Consider the following 17,570-nt stretch of genomic DNA (forward strand, 5'->3'; position numbering starts at 1 on the left):
AGTTTGACATCTTACTCTATTTTGGTAGCATAACTTTTAAAAATATTTTTTACAATGTTAAAAAACATAGCATCTTTGTTTTCTTCATAGAAATTACGTCCTTCATACACTATCACATATGACACTTTTTAAGTTTTGTAGTATAATATTTAAAAATATTTTCTTAAACTACCATATGATAGATTTTCTCTGTTAGATAGTATTTATCGATTCAGACCTTGAATTCCTTGCTCACTGAAGTTAATGAAACTGAGATTTCAACATAAATGAACAAATGATATAAGAGAGCTATGCGTCCTGTAAGGCAACTTCTGCAGAATGAGGTAATTTGTTTCTTATTAAACCAACTGACTTATCTATTATTTCTTTAACCACAGATTGCAACAAAAGATGGTGCACTTTGGAAAGTGGCTTTCTCAGCTACTATGAGAATGACAAAGCTACCACTCCTCATGGTATGCTTGACATCAACGAGGTTATCTGTCTTGTAGTGCACAATTCGGATTGCTTTTTAAACAGAGGGTATGTTCCAAAGTTAATAATTCAGCAAATAAACATTTCCAAAATTCTGAATTATTTTATATTGCCTTCAAGAAGTAAGTGATAAGTGATATTTGTGTTTGGTTTGTTTTTTTTTTTTTTTTTTTTTAAGTGATATAATGAAAATATTAGGGTAATTTTAAAAAGGCAGCGTAAATTAGATATGTCTATTTCTTACTAAAACTGAAATGCATCTTCTTAGCACTTAAAAGATGTCATGATAAACTGAAAAATTAACAGTCATTTCTATTTCTAGGACTGACCTCAAGTCAAAACTTTTGCTTTGCTTGTTTCTGATAACACATTTGATTAGAGTTCTCCATAATCTTTAGTTTTGATCTGTCAACCTTTGAATCCTGTTCCTTGTTCTGCAGTTGAGGACAACAGTGTAACTGTTTGAACGCTAAGTTAGTTTGAAGATAACATATTTTCTTTGTCTTACTTTTCTCTTATAACTCTTACACATCCTCTCAGTATATTAAAACCTCACATAGAGATTCATCTGAGTTGCATCCCAGTGATTGTTGATTTCTTTCAGATAATGTGTTTGTTGAAACAAACACTTCAGTCTGTACTTTGGATGTGTCTAAAAAATCCGTAACACTTCTTTTGAAATTTCTGTGTCTGTGTGTATTGTTGTAAAATAACAAGATCTTTGTATGGTATAATACTGTATAGGTATTTGTAGCTACAAAACAGAAATGTCTGGGGAAAAAAAAAAGGAAAAATTCTGTTCATTAAGTTTCTAGAAAGTATAAAGGAAATAAAAAATAAAGAGACTTACCCACTACAAAGTGTGTCCAGAAAGAAGAGAGAGTGAAAAATTATGATGCCTTAAAATGCAATGAAATATGATGGAAATAGTCTTCACTAATCTATGGTACTATAGCATTATGATATCTGGAAAAAAAAAAAGAAAAATACTATTTTGATTTTTTTTTGTCATGGAATATAATGTATTTCTTGCAACATCTGCAAATGGTTCTGCTTCAGAATATTACCTAAATTAAAAACTTATTGGCAGAATACTTCAAGGAAATAACTAATCTCCTTATGTGCTTTATCCGAGATTGGGTAGTGTTATAGGAGAAGCTTCCCTGATTTTGATATTTTTGTGTAGTGAAATATTCTGTCCTTAAAATGGCTATTCTACTAGTCATAATGAAGTCCTTACTTATAATTTCTGAAGTACTCATTGAGAATGAAATATCTGATCCATGATCAGTTTTTCAGATTTAAGCAATTCTCAGTCTCCAGTACTGAAAGGAAATAGCATACTTAATCTTTTTGGATTCTAGGGTGTGGTCATATAGAAAATCACACTAAAATGGCAAACTCTAAGATCAGTCTTCAACATAAAGATCTACAAAACATTGCTTTTCAAATTCCTCCTGACTTCAAATGGACTGCCTTTTTTTTAAAGTTAAATATTTGACAGTTGAAATTGAAAAAGCAGAGTCGATCTGCTTAAATAGTTTTTTTTTTTTTTTTTTTTTTTAAGAGCTACAGTACCTTCAAGGACTAGTCATAAACATGACATAATCAAACTGGTTCTGCTGCTGGTGGAAGCAGGTGGTACAAGGACTGTCAGTTGCTGTGTATGTCATCCCTAGAACTTTTGGTGAATGATAGGAAAAGCCTTTTCATGAGGAAGTTGATGGCAATGAGGAACAGGTTGCCGAAAGAAACAGGAGAGTCTCCATTCTTTAAGGTTTTCAGTGCTTGGCTAGACAAAGCTACTGCTGGTTTGCTTTATAATTAGTGGTAGTCCCACATAGATCAGGAGACTAGAACAAATGATATCTAGAAGAACATGTAAACTGACATTTCTGATTCTGCGACAAGTTGTTTAAAACTTCCTATTCAGTGCCTTGGTCTGCTTAAACTTGGATGTTTTGAAACCATTACGATGATGTACTTGCTGAGATTGCATGCAATTAAAAAAATGAAGTATTACCTCTGAATTTTAATGGCTATATCTAAACATTTTTACTGATTTTAGAATTGCTGAAAAAAATGTTATGGAGTAGCCTTTAAACATGTAATGTGTTAATTATCTTGGTTTATTTGTAAGATTGAAGGACAAATTGATTCTGTTCCATAGATACGTAACAATGGAACAGTGCAGAGAAATTGACTTTGTGTATGTCTACTGTTATGAAGACTAAATACTGCTGCCTTTTTCCTCCTGCTTGCTTTAGGGACATCTTTACCTTTGAAATCTATTTATTGTCAGAACGTGTTTTTTTGTTTGGAGCTGAAAGTGCATATTCACAAAGAAAATGGACTTGGGCAATAGCTAAGGTAATACCGATAATCACCTTTTCAATTAGGTCCAGAGCCTTTGCACAACTAATAAAATTGCCTCTGAAGGGAGATGGGAGACAAAAAGGATGAGGTCAGGATCTTCTCAATGGTGGGTAGAGATAGACAAGGAGTAATGGCCTTAAACTTGAGCATAATATGTGGAAGACCTTCTTTACAGCAAGGGTGATGGAGTTCTGGAACCAGTTGCCCAGATAGGATATGGAATTTCCTTCCAAGGAGATATTCAAGACCCATCTGGAAACCTATCTGTGCAACCTATTGTAAGGTACCTGCTTTAGTAGAGGTGTTAACCTTGATAATTATTCGAGGCCCCTTCCAATCCCTGCAATTCTGTGTAATGCTGCTTTATCTCATGTGTAACAGTTTCCTGTGAAACAGGAAAGAATACTTCTGTGATTTAATGTTTGAAACAGAACAGTACAATAGAATGAAAAAAAGAATTGAAACAACATTTTAATGTTGACCTTAAAAATATATTAATGGTTTTCTATTAAGACAGGTACTGTATGAAATTATTTAAGTTATTCATAGTTGCAATTCTTTTATTTTCTGAAACACAACTCACAAAGCAGCACTCTATGTGATATAGCACCAAATGCTAACGGTCACATTACCTGTTAAAACAGTTATAGTTTGAAAACAAAAAATATTTGGATTGTGTAGTGATAAATCTGGTAAGTTTTATTTTTTTTTGCAGCTTTCATCTTTTTACAGGTTTGCAATGTCTGGGTTTGTTTTTTTTTTAGGGGAAGAGGTTGGTTGTTTTTCTAAATCTAACTCACCCTGTCTTGTTTGTTAGCATTTTGTTCCCCCAGTAGCTGAATGCTTATTAGAGAGGGACTGTGACCTGATTGGCCAGCTGTACTACAAAGATTGCCATAGCCTGGATCAATGGAGAAAAGGCTGGTTTGCTATAGAAAAGTCAAGCCTTCATTTTTGTCTTGAAATGGAGAGTGCTCAAGAAGATTCCATATATCTAAGGAGGCTACAAGAACTAAGTAAGAATTTTGGTTTTATCATCTAGAATGCAGGAAATACTCTACTGTTAAGGATATAGCCATTACATTTTAAAATCGCAAACACTGCTGATCTCACTGACCATCCCTTTGCATGAGCTACATGCTCTCTGAACTCCGGTCTACATCCTAGTGTAAATCATACTCTGTCTTGGTTATGTTTTTCCCTACTTAGTGTAGACTTCTACAACTTCCTAATGAATGAGGACAAGTTTTGTTCCAGTTGCAGCATTGTCTTTCTTATAACAGTACAGAATTGAATAATAATATATGACCTTTTGGGATTATTGTCTCATATTTTTGACACTGCAGAAATGCTAACTGCAGAACATGTTCTTGAGATGATTGACAGGCCTAGTTTAAAATACTCAAATGTACTGGAAAAAATTATAATTCTCTAGGAGAAATGTTTCATGGACTAATAGATTTTTTTCTGATACTAAAAATATTTCTTTCTCCATATCATGATGTGGAATAGATAAGAATACTTACACAAATGGTCTTTTGTATCAGTATCTGTGACGTTTTGAATCTTGTTTAAGCATATCTGCCCTACTTGTTTTTATACTGAGCAAGGTAATGCTACTTGCTATATTATAAAGGAAACTAAAAATAAACTGAGATTTTATGATGAAGTAACATAGACAAGGGAGGTAATTTAGCTTTTTACTGATGATGCTCTTTGCAAATGCTGTGAGACTATGGACTGTTTTTACCGGAAATTTCCTAAATGTCATTGGGTTTTCTATTGTTTATTTACTGCCACCTTATATTTACTGTTAATAATGCCACAAGGGTGGTTTTTAATAAAGAATACTCTTGTGACTCTATATATCTTTTAAAATTTGTGAATATTTATATTTTGATTTGAAATTAAAAGTTTAGGCAGTATAGTGTAATATAGCATAGTGTATGGTACAGCTTTATAAGCTCTGTTATTGAAAACTACCGAGATGCTATTTCTATTATAGATAATGTAGCTCTTTTTACAATGCTTGGATGTAGTTGTTTGCTTGTTTTTAAACAGAAATAGCATAAAATAATGTAAAAAAGAGTGGCAGTGATCTTCACAGTGTACTTGAATTTCCTCTAAGATATTTTATTATAAATATCTACCGCTAAAAAGATGCAAATAAATTAATAGGTTTAAAAATCCAATTTTCTTTTGAATCACATTCCATAAAATTTGTCTTGACAAATTTAATTTCAATATAGATGTTTTCACGTTTAAAAAGTCCATGTTAACCTGTTTTAACTGTTTTCTATATTACTTTTTCTTGCAAACTTCATTGTATTGTGGTTTTTTGTGGAATTTTGTTCTGGTTATCAAGTAGCATTTTATATTTGTTGCATTTAAGTATTTTATGCACCTTTTGTCACTGAAGATCATTCTGAAAGCACATCTGTTGTTGTCTATATATTTTATTTGTATATCATATGAATGTGTGATTTGTTTTCAGCAATCAGTAGCATGATGCAAAATGGAGAAAAAATAGATGTCCTGCTGCTTGTTGAAAAAGGAAGGTAAGGTCCCCAAAGTAGCTTTGATCTACTTTTTTTTTTTTTAATCAATATTTTAGAATTCTTGCTAATCAGCCACGGAGCTTTCTTTAATTGTGGTTGCTAGAGTGAATTTGAAGACTCTTTAAAGTATGGAAAGACTGTGCATTAACTACATTTCATGTTCATGTCAGGGAGCACAACACATCAGTAGTTTTACCATGAAACCAATGCATTACAATATCAATTATCTGGAAAATAAACTTTTTGTGTGTTATTTTTTTAAGTTGACATGTTGGGATGTATTTTGCCTAAAAGTTGAAAAGAATCTTATTTGTGTGACAGTTTAATCTGTGTGGGTAACGTGTTTTGCCAGAGTGCTTTATTCCAAAGTGTGAGTATACAGTGATATTTGATAAAGATTGATTATATTCTGATGCCAGGAAAAAAGCAGACCCTACAAGAGACGGGAGATTTAGGATAACTGTGTCTGCATTTAACTATGGCTAGTTAAGAAAAGAGCTTCAATTATTACTAGTGATACACTGAAAGCTATCTAATCTTAGCTAAAAGTGGATAGCTTAATTAAATGCAGTTTTTCCACTGAGAAAATGATTCCCAGTCAGATTAATCTGCCAATAACTTTCTTCAAAAGGATTTAACTTCTTTCAGTATGTAATGGAAGAATACTTCTAGAACACTTGTGAGGAGCAACACTAGACAATTCATCACATCTTATTTTATCTCTCGTATGTCCCACAATTCTGTATCAAAATCTGTGTAGATCAAGATCAACAGGGTATACATGTGTCTCCTGGTTAACCTTATTGTAATGCCTGATCTCAACAGTACATTAGCCCCTCTTCCCCCCCCGAAAAAAAAAGCATACTTAGACAGATCATGTTTACTTCTTGCTTCCATCATGGTGTTAGAGTTTTGCTGAGATGGTAATCAAATGTAGATACCACTTTTCTGCCTCGTGTGTGTACTGATTTAAAGATGAAAGTAAAATTATTGAAAATAATAATTATTTTGTAATAGATTCATTTAAATACCAGTGACGGATTATTGAGCAAACATCTGTGTAAACGCTGCATCAGTTCTTACACAGACTTCTGAATAGCTGATAATAGGTTAATAAAGAACGATTTCTTGCCTCTCTGTTGAGGAAACATAAACAGCAGATGCCTTTGAAATCCATTTAGAATGACAGAAAACTGTTGGAGAATGTTGTTGTATCTTGTTTTATTTCAATAAATTTTAACTCTTCCAAAGATAATATTTACATTCCAGATTTTAGTCAGTTGATGTAGATCATAAACAGACAAAAGATAAAAACCAGTTTTTCCTGGTTGTTGTTTTTTCTCTCCAATAAGCGTTTTGAAAGATTCACCATTAACTATGATACGCAAACCAAGTAGGGAACAAGAGGTATCCGGTGCCCAAGGTGCAGTCCAACAGACGTATGCAGGCAATGCACCTGATTTCATAGATATCAGTGCAAAACTTCCAGCTCCAAGTCAGGTTTTATTATTTCTTTTACTATAATCTTTTCACTAACAAATGATAGGTTACAGGAATAGGTTTTCCCAGAACTGCTTCAGTAGTTAAAAGGAAAATATGAACTATCTAAAAATAATTTTAAGAGGAGTGCTAGCTGAAGTATGGTAATCATAACTATGATGAAGTCTTCTTCAGTGAAGTCTGCCATTAAAAAAAAAAAAAAAAAAAAAAAAGCATAACTTTTGCATTATCTTAAGCCATATGGATGAATGAGCTCTGGGACAATGATTCTTGGTCAGGATGTGATTCCAAAATATCCAAGTGTTTATCACAGCTGTATGATAGTTCTTATAGTGATAAGAAATTAACTTAGGTTGGTGGGAAATGACTAAATATAAAATCACTTTTATCTTCAGACTCAATTTTTGTATATGGAAACAAAACCAGCAATACTCCTTTTTCGCCTTCAAATGCTAGGGAAATTATTATCTCTGAGAAGTCAGTGTCATCTAAATAATATATGAGAGTTCCTAGGTTTTCCTTTTTTGTCTGTTATTTTATATCAGTACTTGTCTAATTTGTTTTGATTAGGTAGGGTCTCATCAAGTGATAAATCTATGTACTGTGCTGCTGGCAACTTTCACATTGATTTATTAGTCACTTATCTAGAATAAGTGATATAATCTCAAATCATTATGCCAAGACTGAATATGAAGTAGAAGAATAAGACATTCCAGATTTAAGGAAAGCTCAAAAATAAAATAAATACCACTCAGGAAACCTTGCAACATCTTTTTTTTTTTTTTTTTTTTTTTTTATGTATAGAATTAAATGTTGTCTATGTCCTACCATGTCTTACTAAATTTTATCAGAAGAAATTATGAAAATGCCTTGAGAATTTTCCTGCTGAAGTTCATACTATGCTTGTGTTGTTTTGTTACTGACTTCCCTGTCTAACTTTCCTTATATTAAACATACTCATACCCTCCCATTCCCCAGGACACCAAATTCAGTCATTGGATTTGAGTAATCAGGGAAGATCGCATATTAGATGTATCATACACTTTTTTCTTAGATAATTTTCTTTTAGGTTGCTGTGGGTATAAGGATTATTTAAGTTGTTTTAAACAGACTTCTTATAAATGAGTGATTGCTTACAAAAATAAACAGCTACAGAATCATTAAAAACTTCAGCTCCTACTGCTGAAATAATTATAATGTAATAAATCCAATTAATTCTAGACTTCTAAATACTTAATAAATTTATCCTTCTATTAAATTCATGGGGTACATAAACTGAATGTTTATCTGATCCATAAGTACTCAAAGGCAGTTTACGGTTGATTTGGAAAGGCAAGGTGTATAATACTTTCCACCTTGCGTAAAATACAAGAGTTCAGAAAGGATAGTACTAGACAATATACAAGATTTTTTTGAATTCTAAAGTGTGAATTCAATTGCTTTCCCTTCTTTTGATCCTTTTCTCCTCTGATTTTTACTTTGAAAATAAAAGGCAAGATCATATTTGTCATGTTCAGTGATAGAAGACTATTAATTTAAAAATAAGAGAGGGAAATCATATTGTACCATTGTACATTGCCCAGTAATATCATGAAAGGCTAAACCAGGCTAGTACATTTTCAAAATACCAAAACTGGCATTTTTTTTAGAAGATATTTGAAGTAGTGTGTTACTTGACTTCTTACGATGCTGTTTTCTGATGGCATAATAAGATGGTCATTCACCTTCTCATGTGTTCTGCTTTCATAATTAAGTGATCTTGATTTCTTCCTAGAAATGGCAAGCTGTATTCTAGATTTCATTCTGACATGTTGCCTTCTTTCAACAACCTAAATTCTGCAGTACTGGAGTATCATCCAAAGTTATATTTTGTTACTAGGAACCTGTAGTTCATGAATATAAGACTGCTACCTAAAAATACATTGCCTTTTCTTTGAAAATTATTAAGAAACCTCTTTGTCCATTATTTAAGTTGATACCTTATCAAATTTTAGAAAACAATGAGAGCACAATCATTTGGTAGTTCTGATAATTTTGTTTTCTTTTGTTGTGATTTATTGAGTAGAAGATAGGAAGATGCATAGAAATCGGGATATTCTTTTTCTTGTAGTTTAGGTAATTCACATATCATGAAGGTGGATTGACAGGCATGTGATTTAGACTTTCATATCACTGCTTGAAAACATAGATATGCCTAGGTTAGCATTAAAGTTCAGTATACTACTTACTGATTTACAGCGTAGCTGCCCACTTTTTCTTGAAAAGAAATATTATTTTCACTGCTTCCTTTTCATAATTCTTTACATTACAGAAAGTATTATTTTGAGGCTTCAGTTTTTCTTTTTGCATAATACTGTAATGTGAATCCACCTGTTCTGCAGAGGTGGGGAAAAAGTAATATGCATGCATGCCTTGTGTTGGGAAGCAACATGTCTCTTATTCAGCGTCTTAGCCTCTACTGATCTGTGAATAATAGTACTGAAGAAATATTGTAAAATTCATTGGCAGACTCTGTTTCTACTTAAGATGCTTAATTTCCTCTGTGTATGGTAATAGCAATACTAAAATATGTCAGGGTGATGTGATTTTTTTTTTTTTTTGGAAGCTGATGCTTGAGAACTGCTTATGTAGGATATCCGTTCTGACAGATTTTCAGAAAATGTTTGAATGTATTGAATCAGACACACTCATTCTACTGTAAAAGTCTGAGAGCTTTATGCAAATTACTGATTTTTCCCAATGGAAAACAGTCTGAGTTTCTTCTATCCAGGTGTGTGTGGTTAATATGACTTTCACTGTCAAGAAGTGGAGATTTTTTTAAAAGGAGTCTTCAGGAAGCCAAAATATTTCAGTATATCTTCCTGTGCTGCTAAATGGTGAAATTGCTGTGATGGATCCTGAGAACACTTCAGATTTTGGGTCTGAGTTTGTACTTTGACTGCATCCTAACTTCCTGTCAAGACAATAAAGCTAAAAATGAGTATGCAAAATAAAAAGATTCAGACAAAAAAAGAAAAAGGAATCTTTCACTATTATGTAAAAAAGTGTTTTCCCAGGTACTTAAAAATAGTATTTGTTTCTACTTTGAGAATCTTAAAGAAAATGTGGATTTATTTAGTGATAGATGAAGAGTATGTATATAGAAAAGATTGCTAGGCTAACTTAAAACAATTGTTTGTTTTATGCGTGCATATAGGTTAGCATACATTCTAAAACTGTTCAGTTCTGTAGCTTTCCCCAGAAGCTATTCTGACAATGGTTTAAAAAAACAAACAAACAAAAGCAAAGCAAAAGCAAAACAAACAAACAAAAACACCCAACAAGCTTACCCAAGTAAAATTGTTTAAATAAGAAAATCAGAACAGGACCATGCTTTGACATAAACAAGCAATTAAACAGTTGTATTGCTATACCTTAACTTTCAGTTACTTCATCTATGTTCCTTACTTAAATGTATAATTTCCCAGGGATGATCCTTTTGATCCAGGTGAAAGAAGGAAGTTCAGTATATCACTTCCACACTGTAGAGAAGCAGAGTGGAAAGTAGAAAAGAAGTCTGTGAGTCTTTTATTTCCTGCTTAGCTGTGATTTGGGCATATGAATGCAGGGTGTAGGAGAAAGACTGAGGAGGAATAATAGTGTTGGTCAGGTCCTTTCAAAGGTTTGTGGTTCTTTGTTTATTTATTGTGATGTTGCTACCACAAATGAGCTTGGAAGAAAAGGTGCTGTTAACAGGCCACCACCACAATCCTGTGTTGTAGAAGGTGCCTTAATGTAATAAGGAATTAATAATAATTCCAGCCATTTCTTTGGACAACTGCTATGCTGTTATAGTAGAATAACCCCATATTTTTCTTTCTTTTGTGCATTCAAAATATTCTTAAACTTTCCAGAACACTGTACATTCATGGCCATACAAAGCTGGATTTCATAGTCTGGTATACTGCAATTGAAAAAGCAGCGGGTACAGATGGTAATGCGTTGCAAGATCAGCAGCTCAGCAAAAATGATGTTCCTATTATCGTGAACAGCTGTATAGCATTTGTTACACAGTATGGTAAGTACAGTATGTTTTGTTCAACCTAAGATAGTTTATATAATAGCTAAATCACTACACTTTGAGAACTTATTACTGAATGAGTTTATATATATTACTCAATGTAAAATCATACCTCTTGTTAGCCCCACCACTCATTGATGTGGTGGTAAAGTACAGTGCCATGTGTCTGAGAATAAAAAGTGCGTGGAAGTACAACTACAGAAATCCCCTACATGCCCACCACAGTATTTTTAAAATTGACTTATTTGCTTGATATGGATTAGTCTTTGTCTCCCATGCCTCAGTGTAGAACTCTGCAGCACCATAAGAACAATCTGTGTGAGGCAAGAACACCTGAACTGATCAGCAAATCCAAGGAATTGATGTTAACGTGGAATCAAATTCAGTTTTAAGGCTGCTGATTTTTCATAGCAGCCTAGGGAGGTATAATGACTTGCTCTTTGCTTGAGTAAATGTTGCCAGTGTAATTTTCTATAGCATTAGATGATATTAAGATTATGCCTGTGTCCTTTTCACTGCTGCAAATTAATCAGTTCTTTTGCGAAATGCTAAATACCTATCAACCCAGCACAAATTTATCTTTAGGATAGATGTGTCTATAACCTCTGTCAGTATGAGAAGGCCTAATTTATACTTCATTGATTGAAATCTGACTAAATTTTAAATGTGGCAACACTTCATTATCATAAATAGTTGTATCTGGGTTACAGTTGTTGGCTTAAACTAAGAAATAATGGTTTTGCTAAATTATTTCTTATTATTAGCAATATAAATTTTTCTAAGTATAATCTACACTGTTTCATGCACTGAAGTGTTGATAGAGGTGTTCCCAACTTGGAAATATTGATAATACATGTTCTAAATTAAAATACAATGTCTTAATGTTTTTTTTTTAATTAAGACTTCATTTATGTATAGATTTTTTTTCAGGATCAAAATTACTGGATGTTATAATATTCACTTGGAAGTTGAAACAGTTATATGTATGTTACTTGTAGACATACATGGGTGTTTTTTTTTGTTGTTGTAATGAAGGCTATGTATTTGGTTATGTCCTACTCGTGACAGACACTATCAGGTCCAACAGCTGTTCCTGACAATAGCAACACTAAGACAGTATCTAATGCTAGTGCTTGTCGGCATCACAAGTGAATTACAAAACATAATTTCATAGGTTTTGACAGAATACTTCTTGTGACAGCTACATAAGGAAGGCAATGTTTTGTAGATACTGATTTTCTTTTTCAAGAAATGTGGAGAAATACAGTAAAATCTTGTACGAAGAGAAATAGAGGAACAGTATCCACATAAAATTTCCACAAGTATTAAAAAAAAAATGACTACTTTCATATGCAGTAATTGAAGATAGTCACTGCTATCTTCAATTATGATTTTTTTAATTTAATTTTTTAAGTTGGCTTTGATATTTTCAGCCATTTATTAGTGGCTGCATAGTGTCTTTCTTGACTTGAGGAAAATCAGAAAAGAAGTAATAATTTCTAGTAATTTTTAGCTTTTTGATAGCGAGATCAGTAGGAGAACAAAATAGTGTGAGCACTGATAAGGAATAATGTAACTAATAACTGTGCAGAATCAGTATCAGCCATTGAAACTTCTTTCCTGCACTGTGTCTTTTCAGACCATAGATTTGGGAAGTACTGAAGAGATCTGTTGAACTGCGTGTAAAACATTCCTGAAGTTGTGGCCCAAGGCTTGATTAATTTTATGATATGTATATTTACAAATATAGTCTTGTTAGTGTATGCCAAAAGTCCAAAAGACACTAGTAGGAAATGTGATCTGTTTGACAGCTTCATGTAAGAAGGTTTGGAATTTCTAAAAGAACATGCAATTTTACAGATAATTATTTGTATATTCTATCCTGCATTTCTGTTATCTAGGTTTAGGTAGCAAGCATATATACCTCAAGAATGGCAATTCGTCCAATGTGGCTGAACTGCTGGAAAGTTTTAAAAAAGATGCAAGGAGTGTTAAACTGAGAGCTGGAAAACATCGACTTGAAGATGTGACTGATGTATTGAAAAGCTTTCTTTCTCAAATAGATGATGCAATTCTCACTAAGGAACTCTATCCATTCTGGATTTCTGCATTAGGTAATATATTAAATAATACTCATTATGAATAAATGGAAGGAATACTAATTTATTTACTCATAATATCATTATCATCAGATATCAGAAAAAGTCATATCTGTAGCAGTTCAGATGTTAGCTCTTTTTTTGTGAAAGTACATAGCAGCGTCACACTGATTTAACTTCTAGATTTGTGCATCGGGTTAAAAATTCTGTTGCATCTTTTAAAGAAGGGAATTCTGTCCTTTTGTACAAAAGTGTCCTGGACAGTACTTATGGGGAGATTGAAACCTCTAGGAAAACAGATTATATGACCTTTAAACTGTTTGTATTTTTTCCCCAGTTACTCAGTAAATACGGTTAGCTCAGTAGTTATTGTAGAGTATTAGAAATCACTTGGAAGAGATTGGAGGAATTCTGCAGATTTTCTTTTCAGAAACATGAGAGAAACAAGGACAGAGTAGAAAATGTTTTAAAAAAACCAACCATCATATTCCATTCTCCATAGCCTCTGTGCTATATTCAGCACAGAGAGGCAGACACAAAGGTAGAGGGTTAAGACTGTGTCTCAGATACTGGATACAATACTGGAATTCCTGTTTGCCATTGTTCAGCTTTGTACAACTTATTTACTGCCTTTCTCCTTTCCTCTTCTCTTATTAGTCTTTTATTTTAAAAACTTTAAACTACTTTGGACCTGAAGACATTTCTCCAAATTTAAAAAACAACAACAACAAAAAAAGCAGATGAAAAGATATTTTTTTTTCCTCAGCTGTGGATACTCTTGGAAGCATGTATTTTACAAGGGCTGATGTGGAAGTAATGCTTCCTACTTTATCATCTTGGCCCATGATGCCAGAGGTGGATGTTGGTGGTATGGCTGTAGAGGTTCCTTCCCACCACTATTCCATTATGTTTTGTTGCTGTGTGACAGATAGCAGCAGAGGAGCAGTCTGACAAAATGGTGTCTGACATGGAAGTATGTATGGAGCAAAGGTGTGTCATTTAGTTTCTTCATGCAGAAAAAATTGCATCCTTTGATGCTCATCAACACTCACTGAACATTTGTGGAGACTAAACAGTGGATCTGAGTGCTGTTAGGCAGAGGGTGGCGCATTTCAGCTGTGGCGATGGTGACAGTGGGTCTTTTCTGTTGGTGAAGATTTTCATGAGCCCAGTATGCAGTCTCTCATTGCTGATGTTCTCTCCTTGAACTAACATACAATAACAGACCTTAATAAATTGTTGGTATTTCTTCACAAAGAAGGGATTGAGTAAATTACAATTTTAAATAATTAGATGATGCAGACATAGTTAATGAGAATTGTTGATGAGTTTTAGTACATGTCATTAAGGCTCAGTAATTGTTATTTTCTGGTAGATATGCAAAATGAAAAGGAACGTGTGATGAAGTATGGAGCTTTTATTCGTACACTTCCACCAGTCAATAAGGCAACTTTGGCTGCTTTAATTGAACATCTTTACAGGTAAATGTAAATAATGCACTGTAGCAGAAAAATTCCGGGAATGCATAATGCCACCACGAATAAAATGTGGATCACTTCATCAGCTAGTAAGCGTTAAGAGCTTATCCTCTAATTATTAATAATATTTATTAATAATATTTAATTACCTTTAATTTATAATGTGTCTGTGGTTATATCTTTAGTAATAGGTAACTATAAATATCAACACGATGGAAATGTTTTATAGTGATAGGGGACTGTCAGTATTTGAGTCCAAACAAATTTTGATTTTTTTTTTTACCCTAGTCTATTTGTTTTCCAGCAAAGTATTGCAAATTTTTCTTGAGATAAAAAAAATTTCGGGGGGGGTGAAATGTCCTCCCCAGTCTATACTGGAAATGACAATTTTCAAGTTTAGCCATCTGTCAAACATTTAATAATTTTACTTCACTTTGCAATTGTGATAATCATGGAGAATATTCAGATTATTCCTAGTAAAGTGTTGTGAGTAGAAAATGTGAAAACCCTTTCTTTTTCTGTACTCAGAGCAGTTACTTAGTAGATGTTATTTAAAAACTACGTATACAATTACTAAATTGATTGGTACATTTACTAGGATAAGGGTTACACTAAGTATTGTAGTTAATGATTTTTCTAAGCTTATTCAGTTCAGATGTTAATGTACTGATTAAAATGTTCTGAAAGTAGTTTGTATACATTTTTATAAACAGGCAAATTTGTTAGCTTATAAAGGAGAGAACATATTATGTAAATACAGTATGAAGACTTCACTACATGTACAGAAACTAAAGATTCCTAATTTATTTCCATGTTTTTATTGCTCTAAGGTGATTGGTTTGTAGCATATACATAAATACATAATTCAACAAATGATTTTGATACTGCTCAAGGTGCAGATACAAAGCATATGTTTTCCTTTCTGTAATAAGCTGCAAGATAAAGAATATAAAGAGGTAAATAAAAATGTAATAGATTACACTAGGTTTTTCATTCCTTTTTTTTTTTTTTTTTGAAATGTTCTCCATATTCATTAGAGACCAGTTAAAGGAATTATGGGATCATCTAAATATATTTATTTTTCCTTCAACAGGGTGCAGAAATGCTCTGAAATAAATCATATGAACCCTCATAATCTAGCCCTGGTGTTTTCTTCTTGCTTATTTCAAACTAAAGGCCAGACTAGTGAAGAAGTCAATGTAATTGAAGATCTAATTAAAAATTATGTGCAACTTTTTGACGTGGGTATCTTTATATAAAGTGTCTTAATTGCTCTGCTGTTAGACATGCTAAAATATAGAAATGTCCTTAATGTTAGATATGATCCTGGTGTTGGTTATACTGTCTTAAGATTTGCAGTACTATTGAACTCTAATTCAGTGGATGTAGTTCACTGTTTGCTTTAAATTTTATTTCCCAAATGTCTTAGCCTGTGAAGGAAAGACTGTATTTATAGAATTACTGTGTGAGCTATTTTTTCCCAGGATGGTGCACACTTGCTGCTGCTGATTACTGACAATCCTAAGAAAACTTTGAGATGATAACTATTAAAAGTAATACTTCCATTCAGATTTTATAGTATTAGTCAGAACTGAAGCATAGAAGAATTATGTTTTAGTGTTTGAGCTATGATTGCAATAAGGATTTTAGAGGAAGTAAATTTTGATTTCTTAGGCCTTGAATGAGCATTGAATCCAGCTGGATTTTCAGCAGCAATTCATCTCAGCCATTTTGGCTTAGACTGTCTGTACCGTTCTGCTTGGCAATTTTTTCATACAGTCCTCTCTCTTCTAATATAGTAAAGTTCATAGTAATGATCCCATCAATGAAATAGTCTTTCTGATGGGCAGAATATTTTACATGGTTCTTCCATAGGAACATGATTACTAGAAGTGTTAGCCATTAATAATAAGTATCTAATTTTATATTCTACTTGCATTTATCAGTTTATTATATTGTAGTGTTTTCTAGTTAATGTTATAATTTTTTATGGTAGTTTGTAATTATTAATTAAATAAAAATGTTCGATTTTAAACAGGTAAATGAAGACCAGGTCAAACAAATGGATATAGAGAACAGTTTTATTACTAGATGGAAAGACACTCAGGTAAGTGGCAAAAGTGCAATGCAAATGCTTCTAACAAAGAAATTTTGTTGTTTACAGGTTTTTATACTTCAATTTATGTAATGTAAATTTCTAAGTTTGTATACTGACTAGCGTTGTTAACTAGAGAACTGAGGGAAATAAAAATGAGGCATGAACTGATAAAGTAGAGCGGTTTTTGTAAAGCATACTTTGCAATTATCCCAGTGTTCAGGCCAGAACATAACTTGCAGGTTGTTACATGCTTTTCAGCGCTTCATATATTAGATAGAAATAATTAAAATGTCTAAGTATGAAAATGGAGACCAACTTTAAACATGCATATTAAAAACTTTAAATTGTATGTTAATACTTCTATTATTTCATAGTGTTTTGGTACATATAGTCTCTCTCTATTAGCGAGCAACAATTCCTGTAAGCTCAGAGTATTCAAATCATCTGCCATATCCTTTTTTACATCCATATATGGTGCCCATATATGGAGTACAAATATGGCTGGGGAAACACATTCAAACATGGTTTCTTAGTCAAACTGAACTTTGTGAAATGGGATATGCAAACAGGGAGATCTTACTATTATCTTCATTTTCACTTGTACCTGTAATTAGATTTGAATAAATTGTGATTTGCTAAGAAACTGCAAAGTGATAGCATACTTAGCAGTCAGAGTAGTCTGTGTGTGCAGTCCTCATTAAACCAAAAACTGATAAGTTAGATAAACATGACCAAGGTAAATGAATCAAGAGAGGTCAAGGGAAGCAAGCTGAGGACACTTAGAAGCTTTTTCTAAAATGTAAAGTAATGGAGGAGAATCTTTCAGTGGTGTTGGAGCTCATCAGCCTTTAGAAATGAATGGAAAGTTGGCAGGAGAAAAGATCTATAATGTTTTCTCTGAAGGCTGTCTTCAATTTTCTGGTAAAT

At 32.8% G+C, this 17,570-nt stretch overlaps 1 protein-coding gene across 7 annotated transcripts in view; it reads left to right on the plus strand.

The window, feature by feature from the left end:
- ARAP2 (ArfGAP with RhoGAP domain, ankyrin repeat and PH domain 2) overlaps nt 1-17,570 on the plus strand; it is a 116,219-nt gene that overhangs the window by 63,468 nt on the left and 35,181 nt on the right. For all 7 annotated transcript variants that reach the window (XM_090139570.1, XM_090139567.1, XM_090139568.1 and 4 more), the window contains 9 exons: nt 378-522; nt 2,742-2,844; nt 3,668-3,866; nt 5,345-5,408; nt 10,802-10,965; nt 12,870-13,082; nt 14,443-14,548; nt 15,639-15,786; nt 16,584-16,652. In XM_090139570.1, coding sequence (XP_089995696.1) covers nt 378-522; nt 2,742-2,844; nt 3,668-3,866; nt 5,345-5,408; nt 10,802-10,965; nt 12,870-13,082; nt 14,443-14,548; nt 15,639-15,786; nt 16,584-16,652 — 1,211 coding nt within the window. The remainder of the gene's footprint in view (nt 1-377; nt 523-2,741; nt 2,845-3,667; nt 3,867-5,344; nt 5,409-10,801; nt 10,966-12,869; nt 13,083-14,442; nt 14,549-15,638; nt 15,787-16,583; nt 16,653-17,570) is intronic.

This window comes from Phasianus colchicus, chromosome 4 (genome assembly GCF_987193195.1).
Source record: "Phasianus colchicus chromosome 4, bPhaCol1.hap1.1, whole genome shotgun sequence".
Taxonomy (NCBI): domain Eukaryota; kingdom Metazoa; phylum Chordata; class Aves; order Galliformes; family Phasianidae; genus Phasianus; species Phasianus colchicus.